Source organism: Salmo salar, chromosome 04, assembly GCF_965601325.2.
Source record: "Salmo salar chromosome 04, fSalSal1, whole genome shotgun sequence".
NCBI lineage: Eukaryota > Metazoa > Chordata > Actinopteri > Salmoniformes > Salmonidae > Salmo > Salmo salar.
This window is the reverse complement of record NC_138294.1, coordinates 80,634,294-80,653,159: the sequence shown is the minus strand read 5'-3', so window position 1 is coordinate 80,653,159 and position 18,866 is coordinate 80,634,294. Positions and strand designations below refer to the sequence as shown.

At 41.7% G+C, this 18,866-nt stretch overlaps 1 protein-coding gene across 2 annotated transcripts in view; it reads right to left on the bottom strand.

Moving 5' to 3' along the window:
- Nucleotides 1-2,383: 2,383 nt before the first annotated feature.
- The window catches only part of LOC106603838 (prolyl 4-hydroxylase subunit alpha-2), a 41,015-nt gene continuing 24,532 nt past the window's right edge, over nt 2,384-18,866 (bottom strand). The window contains exons 11-15 of one of the 2 annotated variants that reach the window (XM_014198019.3): nt 18,651-18,704; nt 15,645-15,698; nt 5,736-5,804; nt 5,412-5,508; nt 2,384-2,988 (exon numbers count right to left, since the gene is read on the bottom strand). In XM_014198019.3, coding sequence (XP_014053494.1) covers nt 2,918-2,988; nt 5,412-5,508; nt 5,736-5,804; nt 15,645-15,698; nt 18,651-18,704 — 345 coding nt within the window. In that variant the 3' untranslated portion in view covers nt 2,384-2,917. Of the gene's footprint in view, nt 2,989-5,411; nt 5,509-5,735; nt 5,805-15,531; nt 15,598-15,644; nt 15,699-18,650; nt 18,705-18,866 lie in introns of both variants that reach the window. The other variant, XM_014198020.3, reaches the window with a different exon arrangement.

Below are 18,866 nucleotides of genomic sequence, written 5' to 3'. Positions count from 1 at the left end.
ACCTTAATAATGGGAAAATTGATGTAATCAATTTATCACTTGCCACTTTATATTATTTATATTAGATAATGTTTACATAACCTACATTATTCATCTCATATGTATATACTGTACTCTATACCATCTACTGCATCTTGCCATCCTGATGTAATGTATCACTAGCCACCTTAAACAATGCTGCTTTATATGTTTTCATACCCTACAATACTCATCTCATATGTATATACTGTACTCCATACCATCTATTACATCTTGCCTATGCCGTTCGGCCATCACTCATTTATATATTTTTATGTACTTATTCGTATTCATTCCTTTACACTTGTGTGTACAAGGTCGTTGTTGTGGAATTGGTAGATTACTTGTTAGATATTACTGCATGGTCGGAACTAGAAGCACAAGCATTTCGCTACACTCGCATTAACACCTGCTAACCATGTGTATGTGACAAATACATTTGATTTGATTTGACATAAGTGTTCCTTTTGTCCAGGTGGGAAAGGGCAGTGTGGAGTGCAATAGAAATTGCATCATCTGTGGATCTGTTTGGGCGGTATGCAAATTGGAGTGGGTCTAGGGTTTCTGGGATAATGGTGTTGATGTGAGCCATTACCAACCTTTCAAAATACTTCATGGCTATGGACGTGAGTGCTACGGGTCTGTAGTCATTTAGGCAGGTTGCCTTTGTGTTCTTGGGCACAGGTGGTCTGCTTGAAACATGTTGGTATTACAGACTCAATCAGGGACATGTTGAAAATGTCAGTGAAGACACCTGTCAGTTGGTCAGCACATGCCCGGAGCACACATCCTGGTAATCCGTCTGGCCCCGCAGCCTTGTGTATGTTGACCTGTTTAAAGGTCTTACTCACGTCGGCTACGGAGAGCGTGATCACACAGTCGACCGGAACAGCTGATGCTCTCATGCATGCCTCAGTGTTGCTTGCCTCGAAGCGAGCATAGAAGTGATTTAGCTCGTCTGGTAGGCTCGTGTCCCTGGGCAGCTTGCGGCTGTGCTTCCCTTTGTAGTCTGTAATAGTTTGCAAGCCCGGCCACATAAGACGAGCGTCGGAGCCGGTGTAGTATGATTCAATCTTAGCCCTGTATTGACGCTTTGCCTGTTTGATGGTTCGTCGCAGGGCATAGCAAGATTTCTTGTAAGCTTCCGGGTTAGAGTCCCGTACCTTGAAAGCGGCAGCTCTACCCTTTAGCTCAGTGCGAATGTTGCCTGTAATCCATGGCTTCTGGTTGGGGTATGTACGTACAGTCACTGTGGGGACGACGTCCTCGATGCACTTATTGATAAAGCCAGTGACTGATGTGGTGTACTCCTCAATGCCATCGGAAGAATCCCGGAACATGTTCCAGTCTGTGATAGAAAAACAGTCCTGTAGTTTAGCATCTGCTTCATCTGACCACTTTTTTATAGACTGAATCACTGGTGCTTCCTGCTTTAATTTGTGCTTGTAAGCAGGAATCAGGAGGATAGAGTTGTGGTCGGATTTACCAAATGGAGGGCGAGGGAGAGCTTTGTACGCGTCTCTGTGTGTGGAGTACAGGTGATCTAGAATTTTTATGGTAGAACTGATTTAAGTTTCCCTGCATTAAAGTCCCCAACCACTAGGAGCGCCGCCTCTGGGTGAGTGGTTTCCTGTTTGCTTATTTCCTTATACAGCTGACTGAGTGCGGTCTTAGTGCCGCATTTGGCTGCTCCATTTGGCTGCTGCTCAGCGCCAGGAGACTGTTGCCTATACAGTGCACACACGGCTGATAAGAACCACTTTAGGAGATTTTGGCAATGAAGGCAGCCCTTCTATTTACCCAGAGTCTGAATAACTCATGACATAGACATATGTAATTGTGCATGTCTCTGCGTGCATCTTAGGTAAGTGACTGGCTACAACTGGAGTGAGACACGCCGAGAGTGAGCCGGGGGAGGGGGGAAATTACGATTTATTTGTTTTTAAGTACTATATTAAGCTTACAATTGTTTTAATTAAATGCTCCACACGTTACATATTTCTAGTCCTTTCTGGTCCTGCATCTTTTGCATCTTCTGACCTATAGAAAACAGTACAACAATGATATAGCAAATTAAGGTGCGTGATGTAGGCCTTCTGTTTTGATGACAAAACAAAGTAGCCTTCAGACCTGTGGAAGTTTTGTCTTTCAGGGTCCAGCTCCAACTGACAGGTTGACTACCATTGAAGGGTTAAGGGGGTGGGCTCTAGATGATTCTATCAACCAATCAGACCTGTATGTAAATATATTCAAATTAATATCGCCACGCCAACACAGTCGGACTGAGCATTTCAGTGGCCCAAGGAGGCTCACTGAGATTTATTAGACAAAGTGACGATTAAAAAATAAAATGAAAAGGACTGAATTGGGGCATTAATAAAAGACACTGTTTATTGTGGTTCACATTTTCCATATTTAAAAAATGTCACAATCATACGGTGTAATAATTTAAGCAGTCTCTAAATACAAATGTAGTGGACAGAAAACAATAGGTTCTCATAGGGTTGTGCTGTCAGTATGTGATTATGCATGTCATTTTTTTTTAACAAAAAATCATAATGCTAAACAAACAACAAGTAAACAAAACAAGAAATTAGAGCCTTTAACGCCATATACCCACAGTATATTCACATATCCACCTTCTTTTATCTGCATAGGTACTGAAGATTCAAGACTCAACTCAATGTTAAAAGCCAGAATAGATACCACAGTAGGTGTGTGTGTGTGTGTGTGTGTGTGTGTGTGTGTGTGTGTGTGTGTGTGTGTGTGTGTGTGTGTGTGTGTGTGTGTGTGTGTGTGTGTGTGTGTGAGTGAGAGAGAGAGAGAGATCAATAAAATGTTCAGGCACTGTAGATAGAGTGTACACCTCCAGTCTGAGGTCAGTGGTGAGAGGTTCGGTTCAGTCCACTTCTGTTAGGCCACATGGCCTCCTAAACTCTTGACCTCGCTCATGGATCCATTTGTTGGACACTGGCAACACAGAGAAATATAATATATCAGTGCCAATCTTAATTCTCTCCAATGTGTGAGACTAAGGGCTCGGTTAACCTGTTGGGTCTAGGGGGCAGCATTTGCACGTCTGGATAAAAAAAATGTACCCGATTTAATCTGGTTACTAATCCTACCCAGTAACTAGAATATGCATATACTTATTATATATGGATAGAAAACACTCTAAAGTTTCCAAAACTGTTTGAATGGTGTCTGTGAGTATAACAGAACTCATTTTGCAGGCAAAATCCTGAGACATTTTCTGACAGGAAGTGGATACCTGATGTGTTGTATTGACTTTAAACCTATCCCATTGAAAAACACAGGGGTTTAGGAATATTTTGGCACTTCCTATTGCTTCCACTAGATGTCACCAGCCTTTACAAAGTGTTTTGAGTCTTCTGGAGGGAGATCTGACCGAACAAGAGCCATGGAACGATGATGTCCCACTAGACACCTGGCGCGCGAGTTCATGTTGGGTACCCTCGTTCCAATACGTTATAAAAGAGTATGCATTCGTCCACCTTGAATATTATTCATGTTCTGGTTAAAAAAGGCCCTAATGATTTATGCTATACAACGTTTGACATGTTTGAACGAACGGAAATATATTTTTTCCCCTCGTTCATGACGAGAAGTCCGGCTGGCTTACATCATGTGCTAACGAGACGGAGATTTTTGGACATAAATGATGAGCTTTTTTGAACAAAACTACATTCGTTATGGACCTGTGATACCTGGAAGTGACATCTGATGAAGAGAATCAAAGGTAATGGATTATTTACATAGTATTTTCGATTTTAGATCTCCCCAACATGACGTCTAGTCTGTATCGCAACGCGTATTTTTCTGGGCGCAGTGCTCAGATTATTGCAAAGTGTGATTTCCCAGTAAGGTTATTTTTAAATCTGGCAAGTTGATTGCGTTCAAGAGATGTAAATCTATAATTCTTTAAATGACAATATAATATTTTACCAATGTTTTCTAATTTTAATTATTTAATTTGTTACGCTGACTTGACTGCCGGTTATTGGAGGGAAACGATTTCCTCAACATCAATGCCATAGTAAAACGCTGTTTTTGGATATAAATATGAACTTGATAGAACTAAAAATGCATGCATTGTCTAACATAATGTCCTAGGAGTGTCATCTGATGGAGATTGTAAAAGGTTAGTGCATCATTTTAGCTGGTTTTATGGTTTTGGTGACCCTGTCTTTGACTTGACAAAACATTACACACAACTCTTGTAAATGTACTGTCCTAACATACTCTAAATTTATGCTTTCGCCGTAAAACCTTTTTGAAATCGTAAAACGTGGTTAGATTAAGGAGATGTTTATCTTTCAAATGGTGTAAAATAGTTGTATTTTTGAAAAATTTGAATTTTGACATTTATTTGGATTCAAATTTGCCGCTCTTGAAATGCACCTGCTGTTGATGGAGTGCACCACGGGTGGCACGCTAGCGTCCCACCTAGCCCCAAGAGGTTAAAACTTACTACTAACAGAACGACTCAAAGCTTAAAGTTTTATTGTCACGTGCACGATTACAGTGAAATTCCTTTCTTGCAAACTCTTTTACCAACAATGCAGTAATCAATATATAGTACTATAAAGTAAAGTAGAACAAAAACACATGATAAATAGATATAAGAACAGAGCGAGCTAACCAAGCAAACCAGATGACAGATTTCAATACAACCTCACCAGATAAAATTAATGCTAGCTCATGTTAGCTAGCAGGCTTGTTTCAACTTTGATTTGCAAGCTAATGTTAGCTAACGTTAGCTAGCTATCATTCGAGGGCTGACTGTTCTCATAAAAGTGTATTGTGTAGTGCAAAAATAAATGAAGGATCCATCTATAGTGGTAATTCGTGTCATGTCTGACTACTGCAGTACTGCTTGTCATTGTGATAGCTAACAGTCAGCAACAAGCCCAGACAACCTAGCTAAACGTGGTGTCAGCATCCAGCGGTGATCAGCTGGCAGTTGCTTAGTAAAACTGGGCTGTGAAACTGGGCCTCAACCCAGCTCGAATTTGACAATTCCATTCGAGCCAGCTCGAATTCAGCCCTAATTTGGCCTTAATTCAAAGTGCAAGTGGAAATGGGGTTAAGGCCTCTGAAACCTACTACTACCAGGAAGACTCCACTCACAGGTAAAAGCTTCCTATTATCAAAGTAAATGTATGTGCTATCAGAAGTTTGTAAACAAAAACACTGCAGTAACACTGCTATGAAGGTTTGATTGCAGCCTACATGAGGGATACAATAGAGAAACACAAGGAAGACTGACTAGGAAGTAGTCAAAGAAACACATCAAATGACTGACACCAATAAACAGATTGAGATTAGAGAGGCTGCTTGTGTGTTAAGATTAAACTCTCCATCTGACTCACCCCATTTACTTCCTACTAACACAGGACAGGCAGCGTGTCTGGTCCTGTAGTCTCCCTCTCCGCTCCTAAAGAGGTTGTACCAGAAGACTGCAGTTCCCTGTGGACACACATTGAGAAGACATACCCTGTTCAGTACATGTAAGTCACCACTGCATCAACGTAATGGCTCACTATAAGATAGTGTGGGCCCAATCAACCAAGGCTAACATTGTATGATGGCTAAGGCTAGGAGATTTCTCTGACCGTGTGACCTGACCAATATTTTTTCCTGGCCCCTAGTGCTGAGGGCTGTGCTTGAGAGCAGTTAAATTGTTTATATCTCACCTTTTTGGGATAGATAGCTGCTCCAAAGTCTGGAAACACAGTCGCTCCTCCAGCTTCAACATCACTCATCTGTCAGGGAAAAGAATGCCTTGTGAGCTGGCTTCACTAATACACTGAAGTACTCCACCTAATACCATTTACTGTAGCCTACTTCTCTAAGGCGCTGTAGTTCTACAAAGCGTGGCATTCTACCTCTATTTACACACTCGCGTCATACATACAGTATTAGCATGGACCAATAAATGAGATAGCATGTTATGGTGTACAGTCGTGGCCAAAAGTTTTGAGAATGACACAAATATTAATTTTCACAATGTTTGCTGCTTCAGTGTCTTTAGATATTTTTTCAGATGTTACTATGGAATAATTACAAGCATTTCATAAGTGTCAAAGGCTTTTATTGACAATTACATGAAGTTGATGCAAAGAGTCAATATTTGCAGTGTTGACCCTTCTTTTTCAAGACCTCTGCAATCCGCCCTGGCATGCTGTCAATTAACTTCTGGCCCACATCCTGACTGATGGCAGCCCATTCTTGCATAATCAATGCTTGGAGTTTGTCAGAATATGTGAGTTTTTGTTTGTCCATCCGCCTCTTGAGGATTGACCACAAGTTCTCAATGGGATTAAGGTCTGGGGAGTTTCCTGGCCATGGACCCAAAATGTCGATGTTTTGTTCCCCGAGCCACTTAGTTATCACTTTTGTCTTATGGCAAGGTGCTCCATCATGCTGGAAAAGGCATTGTTCGTCACCAAACGGTTCCTGGATGGTTGGGAGAAGTTGCTCTCGGAGGATGTGTTGGTACCATTCTTTATTCATGGCTGTGTTCTTAGGCAAAATTGTGAGTGAGGCCACTCCCTTGGCTGAGAAGCAACCCCACACATGAATAGTCTCAGGATGCTTTACTGTTGGCATGACACAGGACTGATGGTAGCGCTCACCTTGTCTTCTCCGGACAAGCTTTTTTAAGGATGCCCCACACAATCGGAAAGGGGATTCATCAGAGAAAATGACTTTACCCCAGTCCTCAGCAGTCCAATCCCTGTACCTTTTGCAGAATATCAGTCTGTCCCTGATGTTTTTCCTGGAGAGAAGTGGCTTCTTTGCTGCCCTTCTTGACACCTGACCATCCTCCAAAAGTCTTCGCCTCACTGTGCGTGCAGATGCACTCACACCTGCCTGCTGCCATTCCTGAGCAAGCTCTGTACTGGTGGTGCCCCGATCCCGCAGCTGAATCAACTTTAGGAGACGGTCCTGGCGCTTGCTGGACTTTCTTGGGCGCCCTGAAGCCTTCTTCACAACAATTGAACCACTCTCCTTGAAGTTCTTGATGATCCGATAAATGGTTGATTTATGTGCAATCTTACTGGCAGCAATATCCTTGCCTGTGAAGCCCTTTTTGTGCAAAGCAATGATGACGGCACGTGTTTCCTTGCAGGTAACCATGATTGACAAAGAACAATGATTCCAAGCACCACCCTCCTTTTGAAGCTTCCAGTCTGTTATTCGAACTCAATCAGCATGACAGAGTGATCTCCAGCCTTGTCCTCGTCAACACTCACACCTGTGTTAACGAGTGAATCACTGACATGATGTCAGCTGGTCCTTTTGTGGCAGGGCTGAAATGCAGTGGAAATGTTTTTTTGGGGCGATTCAGTTCATTTATATGGCAAAAAGGGACTTTGCAATTAATTGCAATTCATCTGATCACTCTTCATAACATTCTGGAGTATATGCAAATTGCCATCATACAAACTGAGGCAGCAGAGTTTGTGAAAATTCATATTTGTGTCATTCTCAAAACTTTTGGCCACGACTGTACTGTAGGGCAAGGGTGGCCAATTCCAGTCCTTGAGGGCCTGATTGGGTACAACACTGAAATTAACAGACTCCAATGGTCAATTTCCAGTGTTTGACAAACTTTTTTCCCACCACCATCTACTGAAGCAATGTTAGTGGCCGTGTCCGAATACCCATACTTGCATCCTAAATAGTAGGCCGTTTGAGTATGCAATTTTTTTAAAGTTTAATAGTATGCAGTATTTTGAAAATCGAGTATACAGTGTACTATAAATGCCCGGATATCATACTCATTTCGGCTTTAACAACAGCTAATCAATTATATAAATCAACAAATAGTGGGAAACAACGCAATCCCAGATGATGCATTCTCAGAGCTTTTAAACCAAATACTAAACCATCTTTTGATTTCTGAATCTGTCGGCACCAGGGACTCGGGATGTGGCTGTGTTGTAGATGTCATGTTAATCCGGCCTTTTGATAAGGAACATACAGTATGGATTGTTTTAGTTTTGTAGGCTAGGGTACTTATTTAATTATTTAATTTATGGATCAAGCCTTAGCAGTCATTTTGATCTCGTTCCCAATTATTAGTGCTTTAGTTTATTATGTTGTTGTCCAGTGGTTGTGAATTTGCGATGCACCGGACTGTGTAAGTTTTTCTGTGCGATAGCCAATTTGATTTGAACATTTGAAAAGTTTTGGTGTGTGTACTAGGCAATTTGATAAAATGTATATATGTTACAGCACTTTGGTTTCACTAATACATATGTTGAAATGGAACCAAGATTCTGTCTTCAGTCCTTTTCAAATAGGATAGATGGGCTGTATATGGACTACTGTGGTAAATTGCCCCTACCCTGACGACAGCCCTCACCCTATCACCAACCACCATCCCCTATCCAATCCCCCTCCAGCAGAGGCAGGACTCCAGCTCATTCACCATCTTTAAATACCCACACTTGTCACTAATCAGTGTGGCAGACCTAACCATTTCAGTTTGCAAGTGTCTTGTTACAAGACACCTTTTCTCTTGTAATCCTTTCCTTTGTGTATTTTGGATGTTTATGACCAAGTCATTCTGTTATTATTTCTTAATTTATACTATAATTTGATTTAGAACATTTACTGTTTGATATATTCGTTTCCTTTAAGCATTTACTCATGTTTAAACCTACTGTGTATGTTTGTTCACCGTAATATTCATATTTAATATATATAATATGTTATTGAGATTCATGAGTATATTTGTTTATCTTGTTTACAGTGAGGGAAAAAAGTATTTGATCCCCTGCTGATTTTGTACGTTTGCCCACTGACAAATAAATTATCAGTCTATAATTTTAATGGTAGGTTTATTTGAACAGTGAGAGACAGAATAACAACAAAAATATCCAGAAAAACGCATGTCAAAAATGTTATAAATTGATTTGCATTTTAATGAGGGAAATAAGTATTTGACCCCCTCTCAATCAGAAAGATTTCTGGCTCCCAGGTGTCTTTTATACAGGTAATGAGCTGAGATTAGGAGCACACTCTTAAAAGGAGTGCTCCTAATCTCAGTTTGTTACCTGTATAAAAGACACCTGTCCACAGAAGCAATCAATCAATCAGATTCCAAACTCTCCACCATGGCCAAGACCAAAGAGCTCTCCAAAGATGTCAGGGACAAGATTGTAGACCTACACAAGGCTGGAATGGGCTACAAGACCATCGCCAAGCAGCTTGGTGAGAAGGTGACAACAGTTGGTGCGATTATTCGCAAATGGAAGAAACACAAAAGAACTGTCAATCTCCCTCGGCCTGGGGCTCCATGCAAGATCGCACCTCGTGGAGTTGCAATGATCATGAGAACGGTGAGGAATCAGCCCAGAACTACACGGGAGGATCTTGTCAATGATCTCAAGGCAGCTGGGACCATAGTCTCCAAGAAAACAATTGGTAAAACACTACGCCGTGAAGGACTGAAATCCTGCAGTGCCTGCAAGGTCACCCTGCTCAAGAAAGCACATATACATGCCCATCTGAAGTTTGCCAATGAACATCTGAATGATTCAGAGGACAACTGGGTGAAAGTGTTGTGGTCAGATGAGACCAAAATGGAGCTCTTTGGCATCAACTCAACTCGCCGTGTTTGGAGGAGGAGGAATGCTGCCTATGACCCCAAGAACACCATCCCCACCGTCAAACATGGAGGTGGAAACATTATGCTTTAGGGTGTTTTTCTGCTAAGGGGACAGGACAACTTCACCGCATCAAAGGGACGATGGACAGGGCCATGTACCGTCAAATCCTGGGTGACAACCTCCTTCCCTCAGCCAGGGCATTGAAAATGGGTCGTGGATGGGTATTCCAGCATGACAATGACAATGACACACGGCCAAGGAAACAAAGGAGTGGCTCAAGAAGAAAATCTGTGGAGGGAGCTGAAAGTTCGAGTTGCCAAACGTCAGCCTCGAAACCTTAATGACTTGGAGAAGATATGCAAAGATCATGCGTTTTTCAGGATTTTTGTTGTTGTTATTCTGTCTCTCACTAAAATTATGGACTGATTATTTCTTTGTCAGTGGGCAAACGTACAAAATCAGCAGGGGATCAAATACTTTTTTCCCTCACTGTATGTGAAATCACTACCATTTATGTTTTTGTTACTTAGTTAACTATCCTTGTTAACCATCCCATTCTTACATACTCAACCTTATCCATCTTCATGATCTTCAACAATTCAACTGAAATAATAAACCGGGCAACAACCCTTTGAACATCAAACTACGCCGCAACAACCACACTGTAAATGAGCTACAGGCATTTTTTTCACACATCCCCATAAATGCATATGCTAACAGAATTCAACACGCGCTAAAACACCCTAGTCTTCTAATGCATGCATCCAGTGTATTTCCCCTATCTGGCACAGTGCCCAGCATCATGCAACATACTGTTGAACACTTCCTGCGGAACGAGGGAGAGCTCGGTTTCTTGTTTTGTAAAGTTTGTTGTTTTGAAAGTGTATTGGAAAGTTTCTTAGTAGCTAGCTAACATTTTAGTTTGGATCCCGCGACACATTTGGCATCAGTTGCTGGGACTGCTACTCTCTGTCCAGTGATCCTGCCCAACCAAGGCCGAGTCTGAGGCGCTATTTGGGGTTGGCTAAATGGCTATCAAGCTAGAGGGTTTCTTGAGGGCTTGAATGAAGCCTGCAACGCGGTTAGCCATTGTGCCGGGTCCGCGGATTTTCCCAGGTTTGTGGCTGTCTAGATCCCTGCTGTTTGTTGTGTTCAATCTTCCCTGTGACCTGCCCTGTCTGGAACTGTGAGGAGTAACAACATAACCTACATTGCTAGCTATCAATGACAAAGACCAAAGCCGGCAGCAATACCGTTGAGGACAGTGGTGTCTGTCTATCACAGGTGAATGATCTTTTAAACAAACAAAAAGAGTTCTACAAGCAGTTGTTACAACAACAAGAAAATAGCTTTAAGTGTTTTGTCCAATCGAGGTGGAACAACATGGTTGTGGATGTAATTTCAGAATCTCCACATGAGACCTGGACAGAGTGAGGACAAAGTGAGGGAAATGATCTCTGAGAAATTGAAGATGGACCACCGGACTGGAAGGCACCCACAGGACTGGAAAACCCACCACCAGGTGACAGGCCCAGGCCGATAGTGGTCAAGTTCCTGATGTTCAAGGACAAGGTAACTGTTCTGGAAAGAGCCGTGAATTTGAGAGGAATGTATATCTTCCTCAAGCATGACTATCCTAAAGCTGTGTGCCAGAAGAGGAAAGAACTTAACCCAGCCATGAAAGCTGCCAGAGCGCATAGGGACATTGCTTACATCCGCTATGACAGGCTCATCTTCCACCCTCCCTCCCAGAAGCCTGGTCGGATGAGAGAGCCGAGCCTATGGGTTCATAGCTTCAATCCCGCAGCACACACACACCATTGATTAATGGACTGCTGAATGTATATATTTTTTCTCTTGCTTTGTTTGTTCTTTTCCATATTATGTCTATATCTGATAAGATACCCAGGAAAGGCCTGAAAATAACCCCATATTAATATATGTAGCCTTAGAAATAAGGTTCATGAAATCAATAATTTGCTAACGTCAGATTACATTAATATACTAGCCATTTCTGAGACTTAGAAAATTCCTTTGATGATTCAGCAGTAGCAATACACGGATATAACATCTATAGAAGAGACAGAAATGCTTATGGGGGAGGTGTTGCTGTATATATGCATATGCAGAGCCATATCCCTGTAATGCTAAGATAATATCTTATGTCAAGTGTTGTTGAAGTGTTGTGGTTGCAGGTTCACTTGGCACATCCAAAGCCTTTTCTTTTGGGGTGTTTCTATAGGTCACCAAGTGCTAACAGTCAGTATCTAAATAATATGTGTGAAATGCTTGATGGTGTATGTGATGTAAACAGAGAGGTCTACTTCTTGGGGACCTGAAATTGACTGGTTTTCATCAAGCTGTCCATCAAGCTGTCCTGGGGTGGCAGGTAGCCTAGTGATTAGAGCGTTGGGACAGTAACCGAAAGGTTGGTGGATTGAATCCCCTGAGCTGATAAGGTAATTCTGCCCCTGAACAAGGCAGTTAACCCACTGTTCCTAGGCTGTCATTGTAAATGATAATTTGTTCTTAACTAACTTACCTGGTAAAATAAAAAAAGAGGAAGCTTATCACTGTAACCAATGCCTGTAATCTGGTTCAGGTTATTAATCAACCTACCAGGGTGTTTACAAACACTACAGGAACAAGCTCATCAACATGTATCGATCACATTTTTACTAATACTGTAGAACTTTGTTCTGAAGCTGTATCTGTACCCATTGGATACAGTGATCACAATATTGTGGCTATATCCAAGAAAGCCAAAGTTCCAAAAGCTGGGCCTAAAATAGTGTATAAGAGATCATACAAAACATTTTGCTGTTACTCTTATGTGGATGATGTTAAAAATATTTGTTGGTCTGATGTGATTAATAAGGAGCACAGACACTGCACTCGATGAATTTATGAAATTACTTCTTCCAATTATTGATAAACATGCACCTGTTAAGAAAATTACTCTTAGAACTGTTAAGGCTCCATGGATAGATGAGGAATTGAAAAACTGTATGGTTGAAAGAGATGGGGCAAAAAGAGTGGCTAATAAGTCTGGCTGCACATCTGACTAGCTGACTTAATGTAAATTGAGAAATTATGTGACTAATCATCAACATGTATTGATCACATTTTTACTAACGCTGCAGATATTTGCTTTAAAGCGGTATCCAAATCCATAGGATGTAGTGATCACAATATAATAGCCATATCTAGGAAAACCAAAGTTCCAAAGGCTGGGCCTAATATAGTGTATAAGATGTCATACAAGAAGTGTTGTAGTGATTCATATGTTGATGATGTAAAGAATATTTGTTGGTCTGTGGTGTGTAATGAGGAGCAACCAGACGCTGCACTTGACACATTTATGAAACTACTTATTCTCGTTACTTATAAGCACGCACTCATTAAGAAAATGATTGTAAAAACTGTTAAATCCCCTTGGATTGATGAGGAATTGAAAAATTGTATGGTTGAGAAGGATGAGGCAAAAGGTATGGCAATTAAGTCTGGCAGCCCAACTGATTAGCAAACATACTGCAAATTAAGAAATCATGTGACTAAACTAAATACAAATTTAAATAAACTACACTATGAAACAAAGATAATTTATATAAAGAATGATAGTAAAAAGCTTTGGGGCACCTTAAATGAAATTTTGGGAAAAAAAGCCAACTCAGCTCCTTCATTTATTGAATCAGATGGCTCATTCATCACAAAGCCCACTGATATTGCAAACTACTTTAATGACTTTTTTATTGGCAAGATAAGCAAACTTAGGGATGACATGCCAGCAACAAACGCTGACACTGCACATCCAAGTATATTGGACCAAATTATGAAAGACAAGAACTGTACTTTTGAATTCCATAAAGTCAGTGTGGAAGAGGTGAAAAAATTATTGTTGTCTATCAACAATGACAAGCCACCGGGGTCTGACAATCTAGATGGAAAATTACTGCGGATAATAGCAGACGATATTTGCTTCTCCTATTTGCCACAACTTCAATTTAAGCCTACTAGAGAGCGTGTGCCCTCAGGCCTGGAGGGAAGCTAAAGTCATTCTGCTACCCAAGAATATTAAAGCCCCCTTTACTGGCTCAAATAGCCGACCAATCAGCCTGTTACCAACCCTTAGTAAAATTCTTGCAAAAACTTGTGTTTGACCAGATACAATGCTATTTTACAGTAAACAAATTGACAACAGAATTTCAGCATGCTTATAGTGAAGGACACTCAACAAGCACAGCACTTACACAAATGACTGATGATTGGCTGGGAGAAATTGATGATAAAATAATTGTGGGGGCTGTCTTGTTAGACTTCAGTGCAGCTTTTGACATTATTGATCATAGTCTGCTGCTGGAAAAACGTATGTGTTATGGCTTTACACCCCCTGCTATAATGTGGATAAAGAGTTACTTGTCTAACAGAACACAGAGGGTGTTCTTTAATGGAAGCCTCTCAAATATTATCCAGTTAGAATCAGGAATTCCCCAAGGTAGCTGTTTAGGCCCCTTGCTTTTTAAAATTTTTACTAACGACATGCCACTGACTTTGAGTAAAGCCAGAGTTTCCATGTATGCGGATGACTCAACACTATACACGTCAGCTATTACAGCGAGTGAAATGGCTGCAACACTCAACAAAGAGCTGCAGTTAGTTTCAGAGTGGGTGGCAAGGAATGAGTTAGCCCTAAATATTTCTAAAACTAAAAGAATTGTATTTGGAACAAAACACTCACTAAACCATAAACCTCAACTAAATCTTGCAATAAATAATGTGGAAATTGAGCAAGTTCAGATGACTAAACTGCTTGGAGTAACAATAGATTGTAAACTGTCATGATCAAAACATATTGATGCAGTAGCAGCTAAGATGGAGAGGGGTCTGTCTATAATAAAGCGATGCTCTGCCTTCTTAACAACACTATCAACAAGGCAGGTCCTACAGGCCCTAGTTTTGTTGCACCTTGACTACTGTTCAGTTGTGTGGTCAGGTGCCACAAAAAAAGGACAATTGCAATTGGCTCAGAACAGGGCAGCATGGCTGGGCCTTGGATGTACACAGAGAACTAATATTAATTATATGCATGTCAATCTCTCCTGGCTGAAAGTGGCCTTCCCTGTAGCTCAGTTGGTAGAGCATGGTGTTTGCAACGCCAGGGTTGTGGGTTTGATTCCCACGGGGGGCCAGCACAGGAAAAAAAAAAAATTATGAAATGAAATGTATGCATTCACTACTGTAAGTTGCTCTGGATAAGAGCATCTGCTAAATGACAAAAATGTAAATGTAGATTGACTTCATCACTACTTTTATTTATGAGAGGTATTGACATGTTGAATGCACCGAGCTGTCTGTCTAAACTACTGGCACACAGCTCGGACTCCCATGCATACCCCACAAGACATGCCACAAGAGGTCTCTTCACAGTTCCCAAGTCCAGAACAGCGGTATGTGATAAATAGTATGCGACGACGAGTACATAGTATGCAGTTTAAGTATGTAGCACACTAGTATGTGCATTCGGACACGGCCAGTGAGTTTATGAGTATGCGGTAACACTGATTGACATTCCATGTTTCTCAACCATTTGGCAATCAATTGAAGTCCAATATTGAAATGGAGTTCATGGATCTGCGAAAAACAATCATTATGCAAAACAGAGAGCCAGAAAGAAGAATCTAAGGGCTCTATTCAATCTGTTAAGGTAATTGCCGATTGAGCCGACATATGCAGCATTCAATGTGAATGCAGTCTCCACTAAAGCGGGAACATTGCCTTTAAATTTAATTCACGCTGTAATGTTGAATAGAGCCCTAAATCAGTAGCTGCTACTGTAAATTGACAGCAGCAACTGGATTCCCATACTTACGTAATTTAAAAAAGTAGCCACACGATTTCCAGTGCCTAATGTTTTGAAAGCATCAGGTTCCTCTTTCTATGAAGTAAAACACAAGTTGAATACACACAGAGACATGTACTTACGTAGTTCAGGAAGGTAGCAAGTCTATTTCCATCGACCATGATGTCCTGAGGACGCTGCAACAAATGTTTATAACTTTTAACCCAGACTAAAATGTAGGATGTAGGCTGTAGGATCCCGCCATTAAAGAAATCCTTTGTGACCAAATTGATTGTTAATATACTGCTCAAAAAAATAAAGGGAACACTTAAACAACACATCCTAGATCTGAATGAAAGAAATAATCTTATTAAATACTTTTTCTTTACATAGTTGAATGTGCTGACAACAAAATCACACAAAAATAATCAATGGAAATCCAATTTATCAACCCATGGAGGTCTGGATTTGGAGTCACACTCAAAATTAAAGTGGAAAACCACACTACAGGCTGATCCAACTTTGATGTAATGTCCTTAAAACAAGTCAAAATGAGGCTCAGTAGTGTGTGTGGTCCCCACGTGCCTGTATGACCTCCCTACAATGCCTGGGCATGCTCCTGATGAGGTGGCGGATGGTCTCCTGAGGGATCTCCTCCCAGACCTGGACTAAAGCATCCACCGACTCCTGGACAGTCTGTGGTGCAACGTGGCGTTGGTGGATGGAGCGAGACATGATGTCCCAGATGTGCTCAATTGGATTCAGGTCTGGGGAACGGGCGGGCCAGTCCATAGCATCAATGCCTTCCTCTTGCAGGAACTGCTGACACACTCCAGCCACATGAGGTCTAGCATTGTCTTGCATTAGGAGGAACCCAGGGCCAACCGCACCAGCATATGGTCTCACAAGGGGTCTGAGGATCTCATCTCGGTACCTAATGGCAGTCAGGCTACCTCTGGCGAGCACATGGAGGGCTGTGTGGCCCCCCAAAGAAATGCCACCCCACACCATGACTGACCCACCACCAAACCGGTCATGCTGGAGAATGTTTCAGGCAGCAGAACGTTCTCCACGGTGTCTCCAGACTCTGTCACGTCTGTCACGTGCTCAGTGTGAACCTGCTTTCATCTGTGAAGAGCACAGGGAGCCAGTGGCAAATTTGCCAATCTTGGTGTTCTCTGGCAAATGCCAAACGTCCTGCACGGTGTTGGGCTGTAAGCACAACCCCCACCTGTGGACGTCGGGCCCTCATACCACCCTCATGGAGTCTGTTTCTGACCGTTTGAGCAGACACATGCACATTTGTGGCCTGCTGGAGGTCATTTTGCAGGGCTCTGGCAGTGCTTCTCCTGCTCCTCCTTGCACAAAGGCGGAGGTAGCGATCCTGCTGCTGGGTTGTTGCCCTCCTACGGCCTCCTCCCCGTCTCCTGATGTACTGGCCTGTCTCCTGGTAGCGCCTCCATGCTCTGGACACTACGCTGACAGACACAGCAAACCTTCTTGCCACAGCTCGCATTGATGTGCCATCCTGGATGAGCTGCACTACCTGAGCCACTTGTGTGGGTTGTAGACTCTGTCTCATGCTACCACTAGAGTGAAAGCACCGCCAGCATTCAAAAGTGACCAAAACATCAGCCAGGAAGCATAGGAACTGAGAAGTGGTCTGTGGTCCCCACCTGCAGAACCACTCCTTTATTGGGGTGTCTTGCTAATTGCCTATAATTTACACCTGTTGTCTCTTCCATTTGCACAACAGCATGTGAAATGTATTGTCAATCAGTGTTGCTTCCTAAGTGGACAGTTTGATTTCACAGAAGTGTGATTGACTTGGAGTTACATTGTGTTGTTTAAGTGTTCCCTTTATTTTTTTGAGCAGTGTATATGTTTGACTTAGCTTGGTTTTTGGAAATCATTGGGATATATTGACTAATTTCACAAAAATATGAGTAACAATTGAATATTTAGTATATTAAATATAATCTACTATTGAATCCTTTGATTATAGATGAGATTAACTGGATATATTTTCATGTAGTCCAATTGATACAGTATGTTGTGCACTTCAACTGGGTACCGCTAAGAATCAGTAGAGCCACTGTCTACCACTGGGTTGAGGACCTGAGCATCTTGCGTGCAGTCTGAAATCTTCCTGACAGAAGAAACATACTCACTGAATATAAAACATGAGGTCCCCAAGGCTCAAAATGCAATCTTCATCATGCTGTGATCTGCATGCCAACAACTTCAAACCAGCTTCTGACGGTGTGTTGGATGTAATTGTTTTTGCATGATTCACTATTTCTTCTCAAATAAGTTGAACTTGAGAACTTTTGGTGAGTGCACATGTATTTGTTTACACGTGTATAAAATCTAAACTTAAATTGAGATTTTTCACTTCAAAGTAAAATGTGGCATGGACTAAATTTACAAAATTCAAATTAACTTGGTTGGAGGTAAGGATTCTTGTTTATGATGTCGTGTATCTCACCTGTGGTAGGTTTCAGATGCCTACAGGGTAAAAATAGCCATTCAACCAGTTTTGAATAGAGAAAACAGAACATTCTGCTCCGTTGCACTCCATTGTAAAATGCAAGGCTGCCAATATACCTGTACATATTGTTCCTAACTATTCTGCCTCTACTAGGAATATACCCTCTGAGTTATTCTCCTTCTAGGAATATGCCCTTGGGGTTATGGACGTGGTTGAACTGTGACTCAACCCGTCATCTAAGTCTCTGCCATATAAGAATTCAGGGCCCCTCTTGGATACACACCACTCTATCTGTGCCACAAATTACACTGTTTTCCCTTTACTCTATAGTGCACTACTTAAGGAATAGGTTGCCATTTGGGACGCAGTCTCTTGCAGTAGGTGAGAGCCAAAATCCCCCTAATTTTACAGGTCCACATTGACCTTAGACACTGTCTTGCACGTTGACAGCTAAATGTGCAGCGCTAATTTATTTTTAGGTCAACATATATTGTCATTGTAATGGAGAAAAACAACATAAGCAAGTGGCCTGTGGCTACACGTGTGAAAACGTACTTCTCTATAGATCACAGCAGGATAAACGATTACATGACTGTTGCATCCCTTCCCAGACGCAACAGAGAGCACACTTTAGTCCCCGTCTAGAGGTTACCCTTACCCTGGAGAAATCAAAATGTGGCTCGTATTGTCCTCCGACCCCATAGTTAGCAATCTGTTTAGTGAGACAAAGAGTAGAAGCTAAGTTATTGGACAACCCCTGGGCCTTGTTTTTCAGAAGTTAACTGATCGGATTTCTTGAATCGGATAGGATTAAAGTCATAGAACGGGCATCCCCATTCAAGTCAATGATACGCCTGTTCTATTCATTCTATTT